Raw genomic sequence first — 21,877 nt, 5'->3', positions numbered from 1 at the left:
AGGCTCCAGACGCGCAGGCTCAGCGGCCATGGCTCACGGGCCCAGCCGCTCCGCGGCATGTGGGATCTTCCCGGACCGGGGCACGAGCCCGCGTCCCCTGCATCGGCAGGCGGACTCTCAACCACTGCGCCACCAGGGAAGCCCTACGTCTGCATCTTAATTCCGGTCCTGCCCCTAGGTTCATCAGAACCTTTTTTTTTTTTTTTAGATTCCATATATATGTGTTAGCGTATGGTATTTGTTTCTCTCTTTCTGACTTACTTCACTCTGTATGACAGACTCTAGACCCATCCACCTCACTACAAATAACTCAATTTCATTTCTTTTTATGGCTGAGTAATTGTCCATCGTATATAGGTACCACATATTCTTTATCCATCCATCTGTCGATGGACACTTATGTTGCTTCCATGTCCTGGCTACTGTAAATAATGCTGCAATGAACATTGTGGTACATGACTCTTTTTGAATTATGGTTTTCTCAGGGTATATGCCCAGTAGTGGGATTGCTGGGTCATATGGTAGTTCTATTTTTAGGTTTTTAAGGAACCTCCATACTGTTCTCCATAGTGGCTGTATCAAATTACATTCCCAGCAACAGTGCAAGAGTGTTCCCTTTGCTCCACACCCTCTCCAGCATTTATTGTTTGTAGATTTTTTGATGATGTCCATTCTGACCGGTGAGGTGATACCTCACTGTAGTTTTGACTTGCATTTCTCTAATGATTAGTGATGTTGAGCATCCTTCCATGTGTTTGTTGGCAATCTGTATATCTTCTTTGGAGAAATGTCTATTTAGATCTTCTGCCCATTTTGGGATTGGAGTGTTTGTTTTTTTGACATTGAGTTGCATGAGCTGCTTGTATATTTTGGAGATTAATCCTTTGTCTGTTGCTTCATTAGCAACCATTTTCCACCATTCTGAGGGTTGTCTTTTCGTCTTGTTTATGGTTTCCTTTGCTGTGCAAAAGCTTTTAAGTTTCATTAGGTCCCATTTGTTTATTTTTGTTTTTATTTCCATTTCTCTAGGAGGTGGGTCAAAAAGGAACCTGCTGTGATTTATGTCAAAGAGTGTTCTTCCTATGTTTTCCTCTAAGAGTTTTATAGTGTCTGACCTTACAGTTAGATCTTTAATCCACTTTGAATTTATTTTTGTGTATGGTGTTAGGAAGTGTTCTAATTTCATCTTTCACATGTAGCTGTCCAGTTTTCTCAGCACCACTTATTGAAGAGGCTGTCTTTTCTCCACTGTATATTTTTGCCTCCGTTATCAAAGATAAGGTGACCATATGTGCACGGGTTTATCTCTGGGCTTTCTATGCTGTTCCATTGATCTATATTTCTGCTTTGGTGCCAATACTGTACTGTCTTGTAGCTTTGCAGTATAGTCTGAAGTCAGGGAGCCTGATTCCTCCAGCTCCATTTTTCTTTCTCAAGATGGCTTCGGCTATTTGGGGTCTTTTGTGTTTCCATACAAAGTGTGGAATTTTTTGTTCTAGTTCTGTGAAAAACGCCATTGGTAGTTTGACAAGGATTGCATTGAATCTGTAGATTGCTTTGGGTAGTAGAGTCATTTTCACCATGTTGATTCTTCCAGTCCAAGAGCATGGTATATCTCTCCATCTGTTTGTATCATCTTTAATGTCTTTCATCAGTGTCTTATAGTTTTCTGCATACAGGTCTTTTGTCTCCTTAGGTAGGTTTATTCCTAGGTATTTCATTCTTTATGTTGCAGTGGTAAATGGGAGTGTTTCCCTAATTTCTCTCTAAGATTTTTCGTTGTTAGTGTACAGGAGTGCAAGAGATTTCTGTGCATTAATTTTGTATCCTGCTACTTTACCAAATTCATTGATTAGCTCTAGTCGTTTCCTGGTAGCCTCTTTAGGATTCTCTAAGTAGAGTATCATGTCATCTGCACACAGTGACAGCTTTACGTCTTCTTTTCCAATTTGGATTCCTTTTATTTCTCTTTCGTCTCTGATTGCCGTGGCTAAAACTTCCAAAACTAGGTTGAATAATAGTGGCTAGAGTGGGCATCTTGGTCTTGTTCCTGATTTTAGAGTAAATGGTTTCAGTCTTTCACCACTGAGAATGATGCTGGCTGTGGGTTTGTCATATATGGCCTTTATTATGTTGAGGTAAGTTCCCTCTATGCCTGCTTTCTGGAGTTTTTATCATAAATGGGTTCTTCTCAAAGAACCAGCTTTTAGTTTTATAGATCTTTGCTATTCTTTCCTTCATTTCTTTTTCATTTATTTCTGATCTGATCTTTATGGTTTCTTTACTTCTGCTAACTTTGGGGTTTTTATTTCTTCTTTCTCTTCATGCTTTAGGTATAAGATTAGGTTGTTTATTTGAGATTTTTCATGTTTCATGAGGTAGGATTGTATTGCTATAAACTTCCCTTTTAGAACTGCTTTTGCTGCATCCCATAGGTTTTGGGTCATTGTGTTTTCATTGTCATTTGTTTCTAGGTATTTTTTTATTTCTTCTTTGATTTCTTCAGCGATTTCTTGGTTATTTAGTAGCGTATTGTTTAGCATCCATGTGTTTGTATTTTTTATGGTATTTTTCCTGTAATTGATATCTAGCCTCATAGCATTGTGGTCAGCAAAGATACTTCATATGATATCAATTTCCTTAAATTTACAAAGGCTTGAATTGTGACCCAAAATATGATCTGTCCTGGAGAATGTTCCGTGAGCACTTGAGAAGAATGTGCATTCTGTTGTTTTTGGATGGAATGTCCTATAAATTTCAGTTAAGTCCATCTTGTTAAATGTGCCATTTAAAGCTTGTGTTTCCTTATTTATTTTCATTTTGGATGACATGCCCATTGGTGAAAGTCCAGTGTTAAATCCCCTATTATGATTGCGTTACTGTTTATTTCCCCTTTCATGGCTGTTAGCTTTTGCCTTATGTTTTGAGGTGCTCCTGTGTTGGGTGCTTAAATATTTACAATTGTTATATTCTTCCTGGATCGATCCCTTGATCATCATGTCGTGTACTTCGTTGTCTCTTGTAGAAGTCTTTATTTTAAAGTCTATTTTGTCTGATATGAGAATTGCTACTCCAGCTTTCTTTTGATTTCCATTTGCATGGAATATCTTTTTCCAACCCCTCACTTCCAGTCTGCATGTGTCACTAGGTCTGAAGTGGGTCTCTTGTAGACAGCATATGTACAAGTCTGGTTTTTGTATCCATTCAGCTAGTCTGTGTCTTTTGGTTAGAGCATTTAATCCATTTACATCTAAGATAATTATCGATATGTATGTTCCTATTACCATTTTCTTAATTATTTCGGGTTTGTTTTTGTATGCCTTTTCCTTCTCTTGTGTCTCCTGCCTAGAGATGTTCCTTTAGCATTTGTTGTAAGCTGGTTTGGTGGTGCTGAATTCTCGTAACTTTTACTTGTATGTAAAGGTTTTAATTTCTCTGTTGAATCTGAATGAGATCCTTGCTGGGTAGAGTAATCTTGGTTGTAGGTTTTTCCCTTTCATCACTTTAAATATGTCCTGCCACTCCCTTCTGGCTTGCAGAGTTTCTGCTGAAAGATCAGCTGTTAACCTTATTGGGATTGCCTTGTATGTTATTTGTTGCTTTTCCATTGCTGCTTTTAATATTTTTTCTTTGTATTAAATTTTTGATAGTTTAATAGGCAGTCGACTGCCTATTTCCTCTTCATTTGTTTGTTCTGGCGGGTTTTTACCTTGCTCCTTCATCTACTGCGTATTTCTCTGTCTTCTCATTTTGCTTTACTTGCTCTGTTTGGGGTCTCCTTTTCTCAGGCTGCATGTTCATATTTCCCATTGGTTTTGGTGTCTGCCCCCAGTGGCTAAGGCTGGTTCAGTGGCTTCTGTAGGCTTCCTGGTGTAGGAGACTGGTGCCTGTGTTCTGGTAGGTGGAGCTGGATCTTGTCTTTCTGATGGGCAGAACCACATCTGGTTGTGTGTTTGGGATGTCTGTGAACTCAATATGATTTTAGGCAGCCTCTCCGCTAATGGATAGGGTTGTGTTCCTGTGCTGCTGGGTGTTTGGCCTGGGACATCCAGCACTGGAGCTGGCTGACCGTTAGGTGGAGCTGGGTCTTAGCGTTGAGACGGAGATCTCTGGGAGAACTCTTGCTGATTGATATTACGTGGAGCCAGGAGGTCTCTGGTGGTCCCGTGTCCTGAACTCGGCTCTCCCACCTCAGAGGCTCAGGCCGGAGCACCAAGACCCTGTCAGTCACATGGCTCAGAAGAAAAGGGACAAAAAAAGAAAGAAAAAGTAATCATTTAAAATAAATAAATAAATAAATAAAAGAAGTAAAATTACAAAATTAAAATAAAAAATTGTTAAAATTTTTAAAAAGTAATAAAAAAGGAAGAGAGCGACCAAACCAATAAACATATCCACCAGTGATAACAAGCGCTAAAAACTATGCTAAGGTAAACATAAAAATCAGAAACAAGTCAGTCACAGGCAGCAAGCCCCAAGTCTGCAGTTGCTCCCATAGTCCACCTCCTCAGTTTTGGATTGATTCGTTGTCTATTCAGGTATTCCACAGATTCAGGGTACCTCACGTTGCTTGTGGGGATTTAATCTGCTGCCCCTGAGGCTGCTGGGAGAGATTTCCCTTTCTCTTCTTTGTTTGCACAGCTCCTGGGATTCAGCTTTGGATTTGGCCCCGCCTCTGCGTGTAGGTCGCCCTCAGGCCTGCGTTCCCACCCAGACAGGATGGGGTTAAAGCTGCGGCTGACTAGGGTACTCTGGCTCACTCCTGCCAGGGGTGGGGGGAGGGAGGGGTATGGTGCTTATAATTGGAATGCGGGATGAGCCTGCAACGGCAGAGGCAGGCGTGACATTGCAATAGCCTGAGGCACACTGTGTGTTCTCCCAGGGAATTTGTCCCTGGATCATGGGATCTTGGCAGTGGCCGGCTGCACAGGCTCCTGGGAGGGGAGGTGTGGATAGTGACCTGTGCTTGCACACAGGATTCTTGAGGGCTACAGCAGCAGTGTTAGAGTTTCACACCCATCTCTGGGGTCCGAGCTGATAGCTATGGCTCGCGCCTGTCTCTGGAGCTCGTTTAGGCAGTCCTCTGCCTTCTGTGGGCAGACAGGGAAGGAGTCCCCTCTCTTCGCACACCCCGAAACAATGGTCTCTTGCCTCTTAGGCAGGTCCAGAGTTTTTCCTGGACTCTCTCCCGGCTAGCTGTGGTGCACTAGCCCCCTTAGGCTCTGTTCACGCAGCCAACCCCAGTCCTCTCCCTGGGATCCAACCTCTAAAGACCTAGCCTCAGCTCCCAGCCCCCACCCACCCCAGTGGGTGAGCGGACAAGCCTCTCGGGCTGGTGAGCGCCGGTCGGCGCCGATCCTCTGCGCGGGAATCTCCCCGCTCTGCCCTCCGCACCCCTGTTGCTGTGCTGTCCTCCGCGGCTCCGAAGCTCCCCGCTCCGCCACCCGCAGTCTCCGCCCGCGAAGGGGCTCCTAGTGTGTGGAGACCTTTCCTCCTTCACGGCTCCCTCCCAGAGGTTCACATTCCATCCCTATTCATTTGTCTCTGTTTTTCCTTTTTTCTTTTGCCCCACTCAGGTACGTGGGGGGTTTCTTGTCTTTTGGGAGGTCTGAGGTCTTCTGCCCGCGTTCAGTAGGTGTTCTGTAGGAGCTGTTCCACATGTAGATGTATTTCTGATGTATTTGTGGGGAGGAAGGTGATCTCCACGTCTTACTCCTCCACCATCTTGAAGGTCCCCTCTTCAGTTACTCTTATCAAACCTTTAGAACAGCAGCTATTGTCACTGTGATGTACTTGGATTTCCATTTGCAAACTTCCTGGGCATGTGGAATTAGGGACTTTCGATAGCATCTTTTCTTCCTGCTTTTTTTTCTCCTTTTCAGTAATTTGCATTTATAAGCACTGGATAGTGAAAGGCCTTCAAAGCATCAACAACAGTACAGTGCAGCAATGTAAGATAGGGCTCCATCAATACAGTATTGTTTCCAACATACCCTGTTCCACTCTTGAAAGAGTTTACTCAAGAAAATCAATGTAAAAATTGTAAATCTCTTTATTCAGGAAGGCAGACCATTTTTAAAAGGTTGTCACTTCAATTGTTTAATTCAGAGGATAGCAAACTTTTTCAGTAAAGGGCCACATAGTAAACACTTTAAACTTTACAGGCAACATGTCTTACCATAACCGCTGAATTGTGCAGTTGTAACATGGCAATGTCTAGACATGTAATTTTCTGTGTTCTAATAAAACTTTATGTACAAGAACAGGTTTCTGGCCAGATTTGGCTTGTAGCCTGTAGATTGTGGATCCTGATTTATTTATAAGTTTAAGTACAATTCATATAGTTTCCTTGGATATTTCAACCCTCTCATGATTCTCTGGATTTCACAAAAATTATGCATGCTAACTTAAAAATTCATGTAATATAGAGTAATGGCATTCATGAAAATCCCACTACCTATAAGTAACTAATGTTAACAAATGACAAACATCATTTCAGACCCTTTCTCAATTCATGAGTGGTTTCTTGGTAGCAAGCAACAGAAACAACTCTGATTAATTAAGGCAAAAATGAATTATTGTAAGAGAACTGAGCAGTTCAAAAAGTGGACAAGAAAGTGGCAGAGTCATACTGGTACAGAAACTACAAATAGCTTGGCCCAGACAAGCTTGTGCCTCAGGTTACATACAGGAGGACACCCCCACTGGCAGCAGCAGCACCACCACTTAGCAGCCCCGGACAATTGCAGCTCTGCTTCTGCATTCTCAACAATTCTCGAGACAGCGAGAAGAAACCCTTAACTGACCCTAAGCCATGCATTGTTTTGCCTCATCCTGCTTCTTGGTCCCAAGGTGGAAGCATCCAACTGGCAATCTTGTGGTCAAGTGCCCACGTGAGCTTTAGCTATCCTTTCATTTACCAAAATAATAATAATAATAATTACCTAAGTTATATTTCTGATCATTTTCTCTCCACATCTCTATCATCTTGATCCACATCTCTGATTTCTTGATCTTTTTTCTTATGCACTGATGATGATTGTCTCGAGGCTTTCCAGCATGCTATCGATTTGGATTTTAGCTGTTGCTATTCTGTTCCTTGCTTTTTTCTCACTTGTCTATTAAATCCTTCATGATTTTTTTTTCTAATTTCCAATTTGTTTCTCTGCCTCTGCAGTATCCTTTTTCATCTTATAGGGAATACGTCTCTTTTTTTTCCCCTGGAGCTGTGTGGTTGTCTTTTTATCTTGGGATCCTTTCTTTCCTTTTGGCTGTATGTACGCATATTTCGTATTTCTTCCTTCAAACTCATCTGGCTTATGCCTAGTATGGGCAGCTCGGTCCAGACTTTTCATTTGCTCTGACTGTGGTCCACGTCTTTTCTTTCCGGTGCTAGTTAGTCTTCCTTCGACCTAAACTTTGAGAACTGGGTGTTGCGGTTAATGTACTTGTCCGTAGCCTTGGAGTAAAGGCGGGAGGAATGGGAGTGAAATAGAGGATATGGATGAATGCATTGAACAGGATTCTAGGACATCTAGTTTCTCTGTCTCTTCCGAGATCCTATTAACTGTGCTTTGAAGCAGCACCCCCTCCATTTATGCACATGCATCTCCCACTCCCGGGGACCTCAGCTTCTTCCCCCAACTCAGCACAGGCTTAGCAGGGTGGCCAGCCCTGACTCCTCTTCCTGTCTGTACAAACTCTACTCAGGTTCACTTCATTTCAAATTAGAGAAGATTCCTTGGTTTAGATTTCTTTCTCCAGGAGCAAAATTAGGAACTTTCTGTGAGGTTTCAAAGTCAATGCCATTTATTTGTTCCTTTCCCTTTATTTCTGCTCCAAGATTTTCAGCTGGTCTTGTTAATGTTATTATTTTTGTTCTAATTTTTCTATGTTGTTAGGTATTTTGGAAAGGCAGTTGATTGATCTATTGATCTTTCTCCAAAAACATAAACTTTTTGTTTGTTTGTTTGGGGTTTTTTGTTTTGGTTTTTGGTTTAGTTTTGGGCTTTTTGTTTGTTTGTTTTTGTTGTTTTCTTTCAAATGTTTATTTTATATTGGAGAATGGTTGATTGACAATGTTGTGTTAGTTTCAGGTGTACAGCAAAGTGATTCAGTTATACATACACATATATCTATTCTTTTTCAGCTTCTTTTCCTATATAGGTTATTATGGAGTATTGAGTAGAGTTCCCTGTGCTGTACAGTAGGTCCTTTTTGATTATCTATTTTATATACAGTAGTATGTATATGTTAATCCCAGCCTCCTAATGTATCCCTCCCCCAGTCTTTCCCCTTTGGTAACCATAAGTTCAAAAATATAAACCTTGAAAGTTCACAATTTATTCCTAAATCTCTTTGCAGCAAGGTGATTCATATCCATAGCTTAGAACCTGTAACACACAGACTCTAAGATGGCATCTGATTATCTCCTCTTCCTGGTACTTACGCCTTTGTATAATGCCCTCCCCTTGCATGTGGTCAAAACCTGTGACTTGTGTTTAACCAATAGACTATGGCAAAAGGGGATGGGCTGTTAGTTCTGACATTGATACCTAAGATTGTAAACCACCTTGCCAGGAGACTCTCTCCTTTGTGGGCTTTGATAAAGCAAGCAGCCATGGGGGAGGCCCATGTGGGAAGGAATGAGGGCAGCCTCCAGGCAATAGCCAGCAAGAAAATGAGGCCCTCCGTTCCAGCAGCCTGCAAGGAGCTGAGTGCTGCAACAACTACCTGAGCTGGAGGAGATCCTTCTCCAGCAGAACCTTGAGATAGGGCTACAGTCCAAGGCAACACCTTGATTGCAGCCCTTTTGAGGCCCTGAGCAAGAGGACCCAGCTAAGATCTGCCCAGACTCCTGACCCACAGAGACTCTGAGATAAGAAATGCATGTTGTTTTGAGCTGCTCAGTTTGTGCTAAGATGATGACACAGCAGTAGATAACTAGCCCAGGAACACATGACTCTATGACTGCAGTGAATAAAGCTGATAGAATCACCAGCAGAACATGGCATAATTCTCACCCAAATACTGTGCTCCGAAAATCCATGTTCTCCTTTAATGGAGGCTCTGTCTCAAGCATGTATCTAAGCACTGAGACTAAGATTATAAACATTTCATTAAGAATTGGTGACTGACTCTGTTCTGTGACTGATGCTTGTTAAGTTCTCCATCTGATACCCAGTGGTACTCAGGGCTCAGCATGGTCAGTGTGTTTAGTAAGGCTCTCCTACAACATCTTCTGTTCATTGATTAGTCAAGCTCACGTCTGTCCAATGTTTAGTTTGGAATCTAGAGACCACTTTCTGTGGGAGCATATTTTCCCAAACGGCTCTGGGCTAATTGAGATAATGGCAGTTGTTTTTTCATTTTGACAGTTTGTCCAAATGGGGGAAAAAAATGTTAAAGGAGAAAAAACAGCTGACTTTCAGAGCACAGCACAGTTGATAAAAATGGACCATATGTCCCTAATTTACCACACACATAATCAATCTCTGAATTCACTGTTTATATATAATTATTTTCTGATGTTAATAAAATAAGAGCATTTAGGAAATCTGACTGTGGTACATAGAGCAAACTTGATGAAAAGAAACCATGCCCCAAAGGACTTTAAAAAATGGTATTTGAAATATTTAGAAGGGTAGTCATGCAACTTTGGTATACCCTTGCCCATACATTAAAAAAATCAAAACAAAACAGAAAGATCCTTAATATCTATAGAACTGTTATTGCTCTTGTATGAGCACAGACTCAGGACAAATGTTTCTGAAGCACCTTTTGGTGAATTGATGAGATACTCTCTGTATTTATTCCCTGAACTACAATTGTCCTAACAGTAGAATGACACATTTAAAAAGGAATCAAAGAAGTACGGCTTTTACTAGATGACAACTAATTAAACATCACATTAGAGTAATTACAGTAATGGTAAAAGTATGATGCATTAATAGAACACTGTAGAGGCCTAAGGTTTGTTCGCTGTCATTCCTTATTATGATCTTTGTCATGAGAATGGATTCATGTTGTGCCATTTTCTGTTCTTGTTACAATCTTTGTCACATGAATAAGGTATCAGGATGTTAATGCCTAGCATACAGTCTTCTGTGTGTGGTGATAGTTACAAGACTACCCTGACCTTTGCAGTATTATGTATTCTGATTGGTTGTTCATTTCACCTCTTTCCCACAAGTTAATAAGGCTGTAAAAAGGAGAGAACTGAAACGGCCAGCCAGTCAAGTTATAGAATATTGAAAAGGTCAGGGCAGTACGGCACAGAGGAAAAAAAAAAAATTATAGAATATATGGTGCATTAAGATTCTTGTGACAATGATTATAACAAGAATCGGAAAGGATACCCATTTATGTTATTTCAATCTAGAGAACCCCACGGGATGATATTCCCGGAATAGCCATCACTTACGCATCTGTGAATCATACATGTGAAAATATCTCTTTATACTGGTTTGGGCTTAAAAACTAATTATATAGAAAGTATCCTACTATTCAGCAAATAAGAACGTTAAAAGTAAGATTTTAGCCTTAGAAATGGACGTTCATGTTGTTAACGTTTTAGTAGGTCTTTGTATTTGAAACTGAAGGAAAACTTCCTTACATGTAAAATTTGTTGGGCATATGAGATTTATTTTCATTGTTTCTTCATTTAACACATTTTTTCTTCAAAATAAAATAGAAAAGTAGGACTGAAAGAATTAACCTTTTTGGAAGTCCTTTAGAATGTGGAATATTCTGAAATAGCATTGAGGATTTTATTTTAAAATTTTGTGTGAGCTGTATGAAATATGTTTCTTCCTTGTGATTGCATGATACTGGCCAGTGTACAAAGAATCCTTCCTTTCCACTGAATCCTCAGTGGAGAGAGAAAGAAAGGGAGAGAGACATTTAATTCAGAAATTCTTAAGTTATTGTTCTCAGGTGTGCGATAATGTTTATTCATTTTTTACACACTTCATGGTTTCATTTATTATAAGGTCTAGAATGAGCAAAAAAAATTTATTATGATCAAAATCAGAAATATATAGGTGCATATATGTCCATAATTATTATATATTCCCGATGGAATAACCTGTTATCATTTTTAAACGTCTCTCTTTATCCCTAATAACAGTTTTTGTCTAACAGTCTATTTTATCTGCTATTAGTATAGCCAGTTCTCTTAGGGTTGCTGTTTGCACGGTATAGCTTTTCCTTTTCTTTTCTTCTTTTATTCATTTTAAAAATTATTTTTATGCATGTTTTAAGTTTTCTTATAGAACAACTGTACTAGATTTTGTAGTCTGTTAAGACAGTCTGGTTTAAAAGTCAGGTTTACACTTTCTAAAGAGGCATTGTTTCACTAATAGAGTAAACATTTTACAGCCCAAAGCTAGAATCTAAATGCATCATTAATAAGAATGCCAAATGCAACCTCATTATTTTTGCAAGCAAAGAAAATGAATTTTGATCATTACTTTAAGACCACCTTGAACATGGATCAAATAACCCTAAAATCAGTAGTTCTGCATACTTCAGAAGACTCTCCATGTGATTCCTGATGCCCTCTGATGTTATACGTCAGTAGTTCTGGAGTGGAACTCAGGTGTGTGAATGTTTATGAAGTACCCCCCCCGGCGATTTTGACGTGGGTGAGCCCTGGAACACAGGTACAGACAGTCCCACTGTGTAAAGAGTTTAGTGCAATCCCCACTTAAAGCCCGATGGCACAGACCACAGCCAAAGAAGGTGGACGAGGGGGACTCCAAACTCACAGTGCCTGGAGGCAGGAAGATGGGGAACTGTGGTTCCAGAACACAGAATCTTAACCGGGCCTGCACCATCCACTGATACTCACAAATAGGGTCAGCGCTGAGGCCGACCAGACAGGAGTGGTCACCTGTGATAGGAAATGCTTATCGCTTGAGCATTTTCTAGCTTGATTCTTGAGGCTGAACCAACAGGGCTGCCTTTTCCAGCCCACTGAAAACAAAGTTTATGCAGAGAAAAGTGGTAAAGGCCAACCCTCTCAAAAGAGGGGATCAGAGGACCTGCATTTTTAAGACTTTTCCCCCAATATTTAGGAGCCCAAATTGGGAAAGTTCAAAGGAAGAAAGAGAAGGCAGGGAGAGTGAAGCGGAGAAGACCTGAAACCTCTGGATCCTGTTTTGGTTTTGAATCTGGAGATTTTTGAGCTTCAGCAAGGGTTGAAATCCTGTCATTTGCTCCAGGTCTGTGAATTGAGTTGTATGTTAGTGAGGCTGAGAGAACATTTGACTCACTCAGCTGTATGCTTCCTGGAGATGTACACGTTCTTTTTTCAGCTGAACGAAACGGTTATGTAATTGCATACTTCTCATAATTATTGAGTAATTATATACTTCTTATAATTACTGAGTAATCATTGTTCTATAACTAGGACGTAATGTTACAACTAATTGTATAATTACCATGTATTAATGTTATCTGGGAAACTTAGAATAAAGTGGTACTTAATATATTTCCCCCTGCCATGCCATTTTCAAAGCTGGCAATAGTGTTCGTTTTACAGCCTGAAATTTGCTTCAAAGACAAACAAAATACAAGGGAAAAAAACCTCACCAATGTTATCATAATAGATGTTAACTCATTGAGCTTACGATTGCACCAGGCTTAAAATGTGTAAAACTGTATTCTCCTGGCTTATTTTTATAATTTTCATTGTTGTTTTGCAGCTTACCATCTTTTGTAAGATGTGTACAGTTAATACTACTTTAGAAGCAATAGAGCATCTGTCTGGGTCTCCTGGGATAAACTGACCTTTTTGAAATTTTACGGCTGGGCATGTGACAATAGCGGCAATTGTTGCAGCTATAACTGAAAATGTTTTTAAGGAGCTAGGCATTATGGGAACTTGAGAAGATCTTCAGATGTGGATAATGAAATTTGTCTTAGACCATGGTTAGAAGGGATTCATATTAATCTTAACCAAGTTTCTTGAGTGTAAGAACTATGTCTTACTTGTTTGGTGCATACCGTTATCAGCACCTAGCAAAGTCTACTCCCTGTGTGCAGCTGGAGCTCAATAATCAAGTTGACCTGTTGTAAAGAATCTATGAAAGCTAAGGTAGCATAATTTGGAAATGTCTTTTCAATGCATTAGGAAATTAGCAACAGCTACTTTGTAGGTTCCATAACTTCTTCACATACATATTTGTGTTGTCTATTCAAATTTGGGGAACGTAAAACCATTCTTAAGCTGTGAATATGTCTTTATGTTGTTTTACCACACATGAATAGAAATTGTTAGTCCCATGTTTTAGCCCGTAAGTACCATTTATTTTCTTTGGAACAAACCAGTCCTTTGCCAATTTCAAGTTCAGAGTAATAAGTTCTTGCACTAACTAGGGATTTCTTCTGTTCATGAAAAACACTTAACCTACCTGTGTATTTTGCAGCAATAAAATTCTCAGCTAAGTTCTCCAACCCAAAGTTATTATAAGTATCTTTTTAAATTTTTGATTTGTTTTTTTTTGCATTACGTGGGCCTCTTACTGTTGTGGCCTCTCCCGTTGGGGCCACAGGCTCCGGACGCGCAGGCTCAGTGGCCATGGCTCACGGGCCTAGCCGCAACGCGGCATGTGGGATCTTCCCGGACCGGGGCACGAACCCGCGTCCCCTGCATCGGCAGGTAGACTCTCAACCACTGCACCACCAGGGAAGCCCCCCAAAAATTTGATATATTTTTAAAGTTACCTTTCCCATAACTAGATATGAGCTCCTCTTTTTATCATTTGATTTTGATTAATTTTAGAGTTTGAAATACAACCTGATGGAACAATTGCCCAGTGGTAGTGAATGAGATTAGTGTTGTTTTATTAATTGAAGAACCTTAGAATTTTGATTAATAATATATTGTTGGATGGATGTAGGGGGGAATATAGTAGGTAGGTAGTTGAGAAAGTAAAATACAGAGTGAAAAATTCTTACTCACTTGCTAGTTCTAAATATTTGTCTGGAATGTATCTGCTGTATGGATTACAAGAAGCAGTAATATTCTTAGCTGCTGTTGATGAACACCTGCTGTAAAGAAATCCCACTTAACCTTGGTAATAACATGGCAGTTGAAGGAGTACTCTCATTCCTAGTTCACAGAAGAAAAACTTGAGGTTCAGAAATATTAAGTAACTTAAAAGGGCACGCTACTGAAGAATAAGGACAGGCTCAAATGCAGAAACTCTTTGATCACCAAATTTATGTACTTTCCTTTGCACCATACTCTACTAAACTATGTAAAAATATACTATTTTTGTAAATACTGTAACTATTAAATTTTGTCTACTGTACAGTGCAAGATCACTTTTCATATGTGACCATATTTTACCTTTTAAAACATTTAAACAATAAAGATTATATCAGTATCCAGGGATCTTGAAAATATGCTTTCCCCTTGAGGTCCAGCATTATGTGTTTTTTGTTTGCTTATACTTTGTAGAATTTATGTGGGAAAAATTAAAGGTACATAGTAAAAAGTGTTTTGGCAAAGGAAGAATGCTACTTGAAGTAAATATTGCTATTCTTAATTATTTTTTCTGTGTTTTAAGAGTAAGTATAACCAAATTTACCAAATTAAGCAATATTTTGAAAAATTTGCCTCATGGAAACTTTTCAGGAAAGCATCTATCATAGAAAGTGAAATAAATGTTACAATACAGTTTTCGGTTGTAGCCCTATGTTTATTTTAAGCCTAATTTCTAACTCTCCTTAACCTTGAATGTAACCCCGTTGCCTAGAAGAGGGAGATAAAATATTGTTATCAGACAGCAGTATTTTCCTATATCCTAGACATGCTAAGATTTGAGAATGGGTTTGCTGAAGTTTTGGAAGCATGGTAGTGGTAGGACGTGGTGATGCCACGTTTATGGTGACTCTTATATACAGCTAGGCAACCTCTGCATTTACCCATAGAGCTAAAAAAATAGATCTTCTAATCAAAGTGGACACATATTACTTCCCATCCCTAGTGGCTTTTCAGGATATTTTGACCAAATCTGATTTAAAGAGGCATTAGATAGAAAGCAGTCAGCTCAAGCGAAATGAGCAGAAAATACACCAGTTGATAATAAATGAAACATATGACACATGCATTTGCGTGTACTGTTTATATCCAGAACCATTCCATTTGGGGGAAAAGAGTATGACTTCTTTCCAGTCCGCACATCAAAGAAAATTCAAGGATTTTTTAAAAATCTCAAACAATTGTAAATAATCCATTAAGTGATCAATTTATATATCTGCCCGGTAGTTTTACTTATAGGCATGATACTTGTGGTTAGGTTTCATACTGTCTTAGACTATCAGTCCAGGTATTTCAATCCCTGTGCTAAATAGATTAGAGAACATAATATTAACTGAGGTAACACTTCGTTCACAAAATAATAAAAGTATGCATGTTGATAATAGCACATGTAATGTCTCTCGGGGCGTTGATATATAGTTCTGTTTAGTACTGTACATTTAGAAGCCCAAGACAATATTCAAATAATAGCAGGAAAGAATCCTTAAGTATGCACCAATTTAAATATTTTTCTGTTTTTAATCAGCAGGCGACAACTACACTCTTCTGAATGGCACACAAGTCATGTACAGTGGTGAAGAGACCAGCCTTTCGGTGCTCATCGATGGGTTGGTTCCTTTTACTAACTATACAGTACAAGTGAATGTTTCAAATAGCCAAGGCAGCCTGATAAGTGATCCCGTAATGATTTCAATGCCGCCAGGGGGTAAGTCTATGAACAACGTTGGTATCTAAATGTATATAAATGCCCTAGAACTCAGTCTCCACTGAACATCTTGTTTATTGTTAGAATTAATTTTGTTTTAGAACTTAGAGTCTCAGTTGTATTTCTGGTTGTTTTTGTTCTTGTTTGTTCTGTTGAGACCCTTTCATTGATGTTGTTTCATTGAGACCACTTTCATCTCACACTGAGTCTACATGTATGTGTATGTACACACACATGTATCTCTTGCTTTATGCATGTTAAGAAGACTGGGAAATGCTTTTTTGTCTGAGACTTCATTTAGATTCAAAATTTATGTTTTCCATTTGTGGTTTAATTTTCTCACACAAGTGGTTCTCATTCCTGGTTTTTTGTAGATCCAGTTTAGAAGTATATCTAAACCTCTCATTTGACAGAAAAACAAAACCAGCAGAGTGAGGGTAATGGAATAGGAAAACTCTGTTCACACCACTGTAAAAACATCTTTAAATTCCATGTCCTAAGGATTAGAGTTCAATAGTGTCATTTTCACATGTGAAATGCGACACAATCTGGCTATTTTTAACTCTTTCTATGAAAAAAGATTGACTTATTCAGAATTATTGTGATCTGCAATCAACTCCACCCTTGTTCTAACTATTTATGGGAGCTAATTATTAAGAAGAAAAATCTCCCTTAGATTGATACGTACAGCCCTTGAACAGAAAGCATGCCTCAAACTAATAAGAACATGATTCTCGATTTGGTGTTTAGAACTGTATGCTTTTTGAAAATACCAAAGGAAAAGGACCCTCGGACACCCAGTGTCGGCTTGTAGCCCAGCTTCAGGATCCAGTGCGTTCTGTACTAAAGGATAATGTCCTTACCGTGTTAAGAGCATTCTGCAGGGCTGGATAAAATCCCTCTCCAGTCGTAAAGAGTATAAGAGCAACAAAGGTCTCATCACCAGAGGAAAATAAGGGTTAACCTACAATTCGTATGGAACCCCTCTTCCAAGGAAGAATTCATTACCTGCTGTGTCATAAAAACCACTCACTATCATCTACCTTTTATGACATTATAAGAATAAATGAATGGATATTTACCAAACAATTGAAACTCTAAATGGCTGAAGCCACACTGTTTAAGAAAAGAACGCTTGAAAGCGACTTTTGAGGCAGATCAATTCAGTTGCATATTGTATGAACAAATAATAAAGAAGGGAGTTGAATTTAGGTGGGTGCCTGTTTAAGAACTGAGACAAAAAAATCAAAACAAAACAAAAGAAACTTTGGGTATTCCTGTCTTCATTTTTCACTGTAACCCAATATGCTTGAAGGGATAAAATATTGGGATGACTCTATACCTTAATATATAATACCCCTTGTTTATATTTAGGTATTAAAGAGTGATTAGTGCTTTAATGGAGATTTTTGCCGTGGCATAGTGACATCTTAACAGAATACGTGGCATATTTGAGTTACATACTCATTTTCTGGCTAAACACTGATTTAGATAGTTTGTAATTTACAGCAATTTACATTGCATTCATAAAAGGGGTGAATTTAATCCATTGTATGTTTAGGAATGTATGGCCTAATAATTTATAATATATGTGTGTGTGTATCTACGATTCAGTTAAACACAGCAAGCTGCCATTATTAACTCAATATACACTGTGCGAATATATCTGTCAGTGGGTTAGTAGAAGGGTTAGTATTATGCAAACAGGAGGAAACTGAATATTGTTTTACAGTGGTACAGTTGGACTGAAGTCAACGGCTGAGTCTTATCTTCATCTCTACTCTGTGGTTGCTTATCCGTGTCATTATCACAATGCTCCGGAAGCCAGCACTCTCTGGGCATCATGCAATCATTCACTTCATGTACTCAGAAATCCAGAATTTGGGAGATGGCCCTTCACCAAAAGAGGAAGCCAAATGTCTTCAAAGACAGACAGTGATTTCCTCAAGTTTATTACAGCCATTAGGGCATACTTCTTTTCATCATTAGATTGTTTTTGATTACAATTAGGAAACTTATAGCTTTGAAATTATCTTTTTTATGACCTTGTGGCAGTTTAAAGGTGATACCTCATTGATTAAATAGGTTTTAGTTCATGCTTCCTTTTACTTAATGATCTGAAAACATATTATCCTGATTTACACATAAAATCATGCTGAAAAGCATGTGGCATTCACTAGAATATGTGTTTAAGTAGAATTAAATTAGTACTGAGAGTTATTAAAGAAATCTTCCATGCCTTTATCCAGTGAACTGTGTTTCATACTGAAATGAATAATAAATGAACCGATGCACAGAAGCGAACCAACTTATGGGCAGAGAAAGTTCTATATGCTATTTACTTTTCCATTATATTTGGATTGTTATCATTATTGCCATTTCCTTGATTTCAGTATTAGATCTCTTTTATGGTGATGTTGAATTCCTACTATCTTTCAATGCTGAATTATGCAAGATCTGTAATAACACCCTTAGCTATGTTTTCTTTCCAGTGTAGTTTAAAAACATAAGAATAGAAAGTCTGGTCAAGGCAGAAATGCTAATTGTTTTTCTTTATCAAGTGTTTGCTCTCAAATGTGGCTCAGAAAAACCTCCTTTACCCCCTTCATCTGGCCAAGTCCTACTCACGTTTTAGGTTTCAACTTGGAAGTCAATCCATCGGGAAGTCATCTCTTACCAACCAAGGCTGAGATAGGGCCCTTCCGTATCCCCAGGTTCAATCACATTATATTGAAATTGCCTGTCTCATCTGACCGTCACAGTCACTGGTTATAAGAACAGCAGGGACTGTTTCTTATTCACATTTTTACCTTCAATGCCTAGACCAAACTGACACATGGTAGGTGCATAATGAACAATTAGTGAGTGAATGAGTAAGTAAATAAATCAGTCAAGATGGCTTAATTACCAGTTTTAAGTTGTAAGCTTATCATTGTTCAGGCCTGCTCAGACCTCTTCTACCTGAGCAACCTTATAGCCAGCCGTGGAAAAGGTGACCTCCTCTGTATAAAATTGTCCAGTGCAGAAATGTTGTGGCCGTGCAGATGTAATTGTTAGCCCAGGCTATAAGAAGGGCAGGAGTATTAGAAGTAAGAAATATTCTCAAATTGTACTAACTCATCACTCTGGTTCCTTTCCTATTGTAGTTACTTTACTTAGGTAAACATAGGATAACAGATGTTGGTTAACACTGGAATTGGGGAGAGGTAAGGGGACATAGCACAAAGAAGTTTACCCTGGTACATCATCTCTTAGCTAATGGTTATGAAACACCTTATTTGATACTAGCTCTGTCTGTTTTCTTCTGATGAGAAAAATGATGATTAACGTGCAGTTTTGTGTCTGCCAATTATACCTCAATAAGGCTGGGGAAAAGAAGTCCAACAATATCTAATTTCAAACCCTCGTTAGTTCTATCAGATCTTCCTTGTTTCGTTAATGTTGTTTAATCAAATTAATCGTGTTAAAAAAATAAAAGTCTTAACTTTGACCAAAGAAAAGGAAAATATGATTAAACAATATGATAAACACAAGTTATTCTGAAGATGGAAATTAAGACAAGTGAGATCATGAGACCAACAGCTCAGCACATAGAAGGACAGAGGCAAATCCCTATAGCTCACATTTTTTATTTTAAAAATTCATTTGAAATATTATTTGGTCCACTGGAGGAGTTTGGTCTTTTGTTTTGTTTTCTTCTCCAATTATGTAGCATATCCTTACCCACTTGTGTGTACTCAGGCTTTTGTATTTCTACAATTACTATATTTTTAGGTTGTTTGTAATAGCATAATGCTCATATTTACCACTAAGATACTCTTAGAAATGAAGAATATATTTAATCCAAGCTCTTGAATAGCATTATACTGCAGGTTCAAAAGTTCCAGGAAAAGAATTAAAAAAATAAAACAGACTCCAAATGTTAATCCATAAATATGAAACTTTCTTGTGACCTTTACCCCTTCAAGGTCTGGAGTTACTAATGGGGTTAGGATTTCAACTCTTAATGGGGCTCAGTGCATTAGTGTTTTGTATGCACGGAATTCAGCATTCAGTTTAATAAGTGGTTGACATTGGTGATGTCCCTTAATTTGCTTAAATCTAGTTGGCTCTTTTATCAGTCAAACCTGTATGGATTGGCAATTGATCAGAAAGGGTCAGCCATGACTCTGCATGTAGTTAAACGATGGAACCACTAGTTAAAGTCACAGTTGCATGATAATAAGCCAAGGAAGAACAAATGAGCTTAGAGGAAGAAGCCAAAGAAGCTTAGAAGTTTTGCAGGATCTTCAAGTTCAGAACAAAGGCATTGTAGAGTATATAAATTTTAAATACACTGCATTTTGCCTCCAGACTTAAACCTTTTTTTCCAGATGAACTGAAATCTTGTCTGAAACTGTCTTTGTTACATCAAAGAACTACTCAGAAAGCTAAAAGAGACAGAAGAAGCATAAAAGGGCATAGTTTAAAATGATTAGTGACAAATTCCATACTGACGAGCTAGAAACAGATTTTTTATGAAAGTTTTATATTTTTCCAAAAGAAATATTTTTATTCTGTTTATCTTTTAATGAACTGCTTTATTGTAACAGTGAAAGGAACTCGGAGCCGCCTTAGTTTGTGAACTTAATCCAGTTTTCTATGACGGTAAACAATTTGTCATTGACACCTTAAAATTGGGAAGAATTATTATAATCTACGAACTTCATAAAAATACTAGGCTTGAGGAATGTATTCCTTTTCCAACGATGTGATATTAGAAAAGCAAACACTGAAAAAAGCAAAATGGTTGGGAGTGGTTTCTTAGAGTTTATTTTAGTTTCTCTCTCCTGTCTTGACCTCCCCTCCAACCTAAAACATCCATGAAAGAAAAGGAGTGAAATCCATTTGGAATTAACACTTAGACACATTGTAAAAGCATAGACTTTGGAATCCTACAAACTTGGATTTGATTCCCCTTCTTTCACTCACTGGCTGAGGGACTCCAAGCGAATCCACAGACCTCTCTGAGGTTCATTTTGTTCCTCTGTTAAACAGGCGTGATGATAATTACCACCTGATAGAGGATTAAACAACAGTTTATGTAGCACGCTCAGCACAGTGCCTGTCTTGATTAATATTTGGCGCTTGCTATTTTCTTTGTTCCTACTAAGACTCTTTTCTGGCCTCTTGCAATATTGTGATCTAAAGTAAGAAATATATAAGTGGGCTTGGTACCTGTTTCTGGCACAGAGCTCCTAAATCCCTTGGAATTTCCTAAGCACAGAGAGCCATAAAAGTCTCTTTTGTTATGTTGATGAGGTGCGTTCTGGAAAGCGCCCAAGGACAGAGGTTTGTTGCCAGAGGAGCTGACCGCGTGGTTAGAAGATTGGAACTTTCAATCCCACCCACTCCTGACCTCTTGGGAGGGGAGAGGGACTTGATATTGAGTTCAGTCCCAAATGGTCAATGAGTTCATCAATCACGCCGCTGTAATGAAGCCTCCATAAAACCCAAAAGGATGGGGTTCCGAGAGCTTGGTGATAGTGGGGAGTTCAGCGGGGCATGGAAGCTCCACGCCTCTCCCCGCGTTCTTTGCCCTGCGTATCTCTTCCATCCGGCTATTCCTGAGTTGTATCCTTTGTAATGAATCGGAAATCTAGTGAGTAAAAGGATCTCCTGAGTTCTGTGAGCCACTCTAGCAAATTAACAGAACCCAAAAAGGGGATTGTGGGAACCTGATTTATAGCCAAAGTATAGGTAACAACCTTGACTTGCCATCCTGAGTTGGAGGGGGATCATTGGAACCTTCCATTTGGTCAGAAGCACAGGTAACAGTCTAGGCTGTGAATGGCGTTAGAGGTGGCAGGCAGGGGGACTGGAAACGAGCAGTCTTGCGGGACTGAGCCCTTACCCTGTGGAATCTGATGCTCTCTTCCGGTTGATAGCGTCAGAATTGAGCTGAATTGTAGGACACTCAGCTAGTGTCCAGAGCTTGGTTTAGGGACATGGGGGAAACCCCCCCCCCCCCCCAAACTGTGGACTCAACAAGCCTCCCCAAACACTTTGGAATTGAGTGTGCTGGAAAATGCCCTGGAGAGAGGGCAAGTGAAAAATCACAGTTTTTGACACACGCTGGGGAG

General features: G+C 39.1%; 1 protein-coding gene across 1 annotated transcript in view; it reads left to right on the top strand.

The window, feature by feature from the left end:
• Nucleotides 1-21,877, top strand: part of USH2A (usherin) — a 773,469-nt gene that overhangs the window by 435,505 nt on the left and 316,087 nt on the right. Inside the window, exon 37 of the mRNA XM_007466317.1 lies at nucleotides 15,576-15,755. Coding sequence (XP_007466379.1) covers nucleotides 15,576-15,755 — 180 coding nt within the window. The remainder of the gene's footprint in view (nucleotides 1-15,575; nucleotides 15,756-21,877) is intronic.

Source organism: Lipotes vexillifer, unplaced genomic scaffold, assembly GCF_000442215.2.
Source record: "Lipotes vexillifer unplaced genomic scaffold, Lipotes_vexillifer_v1.1 scaffold139, whole genome shotgun sequence".
Classification (NCBI taxonomy): domain Eukaryota; kingdom Metazoa; phylum Chordata; class Mammalia; order Artiodactyla; family Lipotidae; genus Lipotes; species Lipotes vexillifer.
This window is presented reverse-complemented; position numbering and strand designations above follow the sequence as displayed.